General features: G+C 37.8%; 1 protein-coding gene across 1 annotated transcript; it reads left to right on the top strand.

Moving 5' to 3' along the window:
* The first annotated feature begins 1,393 nt into the window (after positions 1-1,393).
* Positions 1,394-5,601, top strand: LOC131020034 (probable methyltransferase PMT23). The gene is made up of 8 exons (XM_057948666.1): positions 1,394-2,276; positions 2,803-2,952; positions 3,648-3,918; positions 3,996-4,106; positions 4,319-4,493; positions 4,580-4,819; positions 4,911-5,105; positions 5,231-5,601. The coding sequence occupies exons 1-8, from the start codon at positions 1,800-1,802 to the stop codon at positions 5,418-5,420; spliced, it is 1,809 nt and encodes a 602-aa protein (XP_057804649.1). The 5' UTR covers positions 1,394-1,799; the 3' UTR covers positions 5,421-5,601.
* The last annotated feature ends 332 nt before the right edge of the window (positions 5,602-5,933 follow it).

Raw genomic sequence — 5,933 nt, 5'->3', positions numbered from 1 at the left:
AAAAATCATGCATCCATTTTATATTTTAGCACATATGCGGAAGTTGTGCAGCTTCGTATTAAAGTAAATTCATATTTCAAATCTAAGCACATATGCGGAAGTTGTGCAGCTTCGTATTAAAGTAAATTCATATTTCAAATCTAAGCACATATGCAGAAGTTGTGCAGCTTCGTATACCAATTAATGACGGCGCCAGTTGATGAATCAAACATCAACACCTAACTATAAAACGATAAACGACTCGAGGAATTACGTGGTTCGATCGTTAGATCTACATCCACGAATGAGTTTTTGGTGTTTCACTATATTCTTGGAGAGTGTTTACATTTACAAGTTGAGAATTGAAAGAATGACTCCCTTTTCTAACTTAACTTCCTTGACTAACTTGTGAGTAAATAATGAAAAAGCCCTATTTATATGCTATTAAGTGAGCTTTGGCCCATTTCACCTCTAAGGCCCATTTATCTAAATAATCAGGCCTAAGCCCTTATTACACGAGTCTTGAGCTTGAAGCCGAGTATGAGTCTTGAGCTTGAGCCGAGTCGTTGAACTACCAAGATAATTCTCGATTGATAAGATTAGCCCTGTCAAGTCAGTGCTGCACAAAATATTTGAAACAATAATATTAATGTCAGTAATAATAATAATAAAAGGAACATTTCAGTCATGTTAATTGCACATCATTGATGCAGAGTTTACTCCTCATCAATGGCTCTGCGTATAAATGACACTATTCAGTTATATAAATGAAATACCGACATTTTAAAATGTTATAGTATCATTTATATAATTGAATAGTGTCGATTATAAGCAATGTCATTTGTATAATCAAATAATGCCATTTACACGGTCAGTGTTATTTGTATAACCGAATAATGTCAATTATACAGAGTGTCATTTAAAATATTATAATGTCATTTATACATAATGTCGTTTGTATAACTGGATAATGTTAATTACAGATATCGTTATTTGAATAATTAAATAGTACTTCCTCCGTCCACTAATTGTTGGCCTACTTTCCTTTTTGGTCCGTCCACCAATTTATGTCCTACTCATTTATAGTAAGTCTTCATAATTTTTTAATTGGTGGGTCCCAATAAACAATACACTTTTTCTCCACTCAACTAATAAACAATACACTTTGTGGGTTCCTTTCTCCACTCAACTAATAAACAATATATTTTGTGGGTCTCTTTCTCCACTCACTACACTTTTTCTTAAAATTCATATTTTGTCTCCTAGGCCAACAATTGGACGGAGGGAGTATTATTTATACTATTCGAAATAAAATATGAGTTTGAATTAGGGTGCAAATCAAGATGTAGTTATATTGTAGGGTACCATGCATCCATGGTACATTTATTACCAAGACCAACACATTATTAAAAGTGATGTAGTTTCTCCATGGCGGGTCCTCATTGATTTGAATATTTTCCCATGTTCAATAAATAGATTTGTTCCTGCCCTGCAGATGCTTTATAATTTATGAACAAATAAAATAAAATAAAATAAAATAAAATAATTCCTCTTATCTCTCTCCATCCCCTCCTCTGTTTATCTCCTCACCAGCCAAAAACCTACTGCAAGTGCAATCCATAATGATGAATAATTAAATAAGAAAATCTGCATCTCTCTCTCTTTCTCTTTCAAAGAAACACTCAATTCTCTCCCCAAATCAATGTCACCACTTTCTCTTTCCACCTCAACAGCCGCCATTTCGATTTGAGAATCCAGATCTCTCTCTGTCTTAGGCAATCAATCAAGATCTTGATAGATCTCCATTATTGAATTGGAAAATGGCCGCGTTATCAGTGCCCAGCATCTTAAAAGAGAAGAAATTCCCCTTCGTATTCGCCTTCTTCTTGCTGCTCATACTAGTCACCTTTCTACTCATCTCCAACTCCCAGTCCCCAATCCCCATCGCCACCAATCTCGCCGACCAGCCCGACGCCTTCTCAGCCGTGTCTCCTGACATCACCGCCGCTCCGCCGCCGGCCAACCTCTCTTCGTCAAGCAACGCGGTCGGTAGCCCCCCTCCTGCGGCGGCGGAGGCCGGGCGTGTTGATTATCAGGCTGTGGAGTGGGAGCTGTGCAAGGGAGGGGCTGTGGATTTCATACCCTGCTTGGATAATTGGAACGCGATAAAGGAGCTGCATTCCCGGCGGCATAAGGAGCATCGCGAGCGGCATTGCCCCGACCCGCCGCCGAGGTGCTTGGTTCCTCTCCCCGAAGGTTACAGAGTTCCGGTTCCTTGGCCCAAGAGCAGGGATATGGTGAGATCATTCATTCTTTGGTGGTAAGCTTTATTTTCTTGTTTATCTTGGACTTGTGGAACTCTCTTTCTCTCTCTCTCAAAATAATTAGTTCACTTGATTAATTAATTTTTGGATAGCTGCATTTGATGTTTGAAAGTAGTCGCAAAATTTATGATGTCAAAAATGGGACAGTATACTAGTGAGTTAAAGAAGAAATTCAATTTCTAGGTTTTGTTTTCTGGAAGCAATTTAAATTTTGAGTAGTTTCTTCGATAGTGAATTGGGGATTACTTAGGTGGCATTGAGTTAACTTTGGAGCTCATTGTAGCAAGTGCTTATGTGGGAAAAAACTGAATTCAGTTTTAACACTACATACACACACACACACACTAAATTTTCTGTTATGATGAGTATAAAGTCAGCTTCTGGCGATTTAAGTTGCACCTTAAAGCAGTTTGTATAAAGTTTCCCCATGTCTGTGCTATGTACTTAATATGGCAAACAGATTTATAACAATTTTGTTGCTTGATTGATTTGTTCCTAGATATGGTACAACAATGTTCCCCATCCCAAACTTGTAGAATACAAGAAGGATCAGCGTTGGGTGGTTAAATCGAGGAACTATTTTGTTTTTCCTGGTGGCGGTACTCAATTCAAGAACGGTGTCAAGCATTACATTACATCCATTGAAAAGGTAATGAACTTTCTTACGTTGCTAGTTCATTGTCTGCATAGAATTATCGTAGAAACTGACTGAGAGGTGATAGCTAAGGAAAAAAGTTCAGAAAAGTAGGCCATGCCTGCTGACCATGTTGGTAACATTTTTTATGGTGTTTACCGTCTGCTTATTGGTTTGTATATCAATGCACTGTTTAGTCCGTGAGATGGTATTGGGGAGATCAAGAGGAGATATTGTCTGAATGATTTGGTGGAGATATTGTCGTTTATGTGTATCTAGATAAGGATTTTTTTTTTTTTTTCCCTCCGATCTACCATTCGTTAGCATGTGTTTTGTGTTTTTTAATGTATATTTGGTATCTAAACTTTTTCACTTCATTCTATGTTCTGAAATCCAAGTAGTACTGCTTTCTTTTCTTTGGAAACATTTTTTATGGGGTTTACCGTCTGCTTATTGGTTTGTATATCAATGCACTGTTTAGTCCGTGAGATGGTATTGGGGAGATCAAGAGTAGATATTGTCTGAATGATTTGGTGGAGATATTGTCGTTTATGTGTATCTAGATGAGGATTGTTTTTCATGTCCTCTGGTCTACCATTCGCTAGCATGTGTTTTGTGTTTTTTAATGTATATTGGGTATCTAAACTTTTCCACTTCATTCTATTTTCTGAAATCCAAGTAGTACTGCTTTCTTTTCTTTGTTACTCTAGATGTTACCAGCGATTGAATTTGGGAAGAAGACGAGGATAGTTTTAGATGTTGGCTGCGGTGTAGCTAGCTTTGGTGGTGCTTTGCTGGACAGAGATGTTGTGACTATGTCATTTGCTCCAAAGGATGAACACGAGGCTCAAATTCAGTTTGCTCTTGAACGGGGTATTCCAGCTATTCTCTCAGTCATTGGAACACAGAAGCTGACATTTCCTGATAATTCTTACGATGTAGTCCACTGTGCAAGGTGCCGGGTTCACTGGGATGGCGACGGTATCACTCTCTTTTGACAGCTTCAGTTCTATGCTTCGCTGCAAGTTTATCATAAGGGTAGTATTTGCAAATTGCAGGTGGAAAACCGTTGTTGGAACTGAACAGAATTCTTAGGCCTGGAGGGTATTTTATATGGTCGGCCACACCAGTCTATAAGAAGGATGATAGACACAAGAGTATCTGGCAATGTTAGTGCATATACTCCCTCAATTCTTTTTCTCAGAAATAATTTATGGGACACTCCGAGCAGAAACTCAAGCTAGATTTATAATGGTGATTAAATATTAGATGGATTAAGTAATCACCATTAATTTGCAGAGTCCACAGTGCACATTACGAACTAAGCTATATTTTCCTCATGATTAACATGTGTTGGATATTATATCCCTCGTTCTTGCAGCTATGGTAGCCCTGACAAAGTCAATTTGCTGGAGCGAAGTGGCAAAAGTTTCTCCTAGTGGTGCTAATGATGTTGGAATAGTTATATACCAAAAGCCCATTACATCTTCCTGCTACAAGAGTCGCAAAGAGCAGAATCCACCTCTTTGTGATCAGAGTAGGCCCAACAGTTCATGGTATTTGTTGCCAAAATTTGATGATTTCCCATCTTTACTAAAGTTGCTTCTTTTATTTTAACCTGTATCGTCTAATCTTGCAATAGGTACGCGCCTCTGGACAGTTGCCTAGTGCCACCTACAGGCGAGTCCTACGCATGGCCTTCACCCTGGCCACAGAGGCTCAAAGATAAACCTCAAAGCCTCTCTGAGCCAGATGCTGAAGAAAGCTATAGAGCGGACACCACTCACTGGTCTGCACTTGTCTCGGAGGTTTATCTTGGAGGTCTCAGTATAAATTGGTCGAATTTGAGAAATGTTATGGATATGAACGCACGCCATGGAGGGTGAGATATTACCTTTGCCCAAAAAATCCCCTCATTCTTTTTGGTGTGTTTTAAGTTGAAAACTTCAGTTTGTTTTTAATTGTGTTTACAGGTTTGCTGCTGCACTTGTTAATCTACCTATATGGGTAATGAATGTTGTACCCATTCACGAATCAGATACTCTACCGGTCATTTATGATCGAGGGCTGATTGGTGTTTATCATGACTGGTGTGAATCATTCAATACATACCCTCGAACATATGATCTTCTGCACTCGAGTTTCCTCTTTGCAAATTTGAGTAAGAGGTACGGTGACACTAAAGCTACACTTCTCTACATTCTTCACTGCTGTTCATATCATGATATCACTTCCACAGTATGTCCCAAACTCATAAGTAAATATAGAATTCAAGCTGCTTCGTGCTTTGCAGGTGCGATGTAATTGAAGTAGCTGCAGAGATGGATCGTATATTGAGACCCGACGGATACCTGTTAGTTCAAGACACAGTGGAAATGCTTAACAAGATCGCCCCCATTCTGAAATCCCTTCATTGGACAGTAAATTTACATCAAGATCAGTTTCTTGTTGGTAAGAAAGGTTTTTGGAGGCCAGGTACATGAGCTAGACCTTAGCAATTTTAGTATGTATAATATTTTCCTCGAGGAGAAAAATGTTCATTTCACATTCGGTACAAAATAAAATATAGGTATTTTTGGAGTATACTGTACTGTTGGCTACACGTATAATGTCTTGTATGTTTTATAGTTACATAATTTGAAAGAAATAAGACCATTGTGCTCATGTTTTATTTTGGGTTATTTGCATGTAATACAGGAATTTTCAAAAAAAATTGGTTTTTCTCATGATTTTTTTAATTAATAACATGAATGTTGTGCTCGTCTGATTTTTCCCACAACGAGCAATTCCGATCGAATTATAGTAATTGATTTGGCTTTTGTATGGCATATTATTGTTTACATGCCAATTTTAATTTAGGTGATTGGCTTATAAGTACACACATTTTCAACATTTTCTAGTTTTTCTTGTGAACTTAGTATTCTTGTGATTTTTTATGTGAAATTTATTTTTTTTCCACAATATTTATTTCCCTCATATTTCGTGTGAAAAAATAA

The sequence above is a fragment of the Salvia miltiorrhiza genome, chromosome 4 (assembly GCF_028751815.1).
Source record: "Salvia miltiorrhiza cultivar Shanhuang (shh) chromosome 4, IMPLAD_Smil_shh, whole genome shotgun sequence".
NCBI lineage: Eukaryota > Viridiplantae > Streptophyta > Magnoliopsida > Lamiales > Lamiaceae > Salvia > Salvia miltiorrhiza.
Note: the sequence above shows the minus strand (reverse complement) of the source record. Positions and strands in the feature narration are given on the sequence as shown.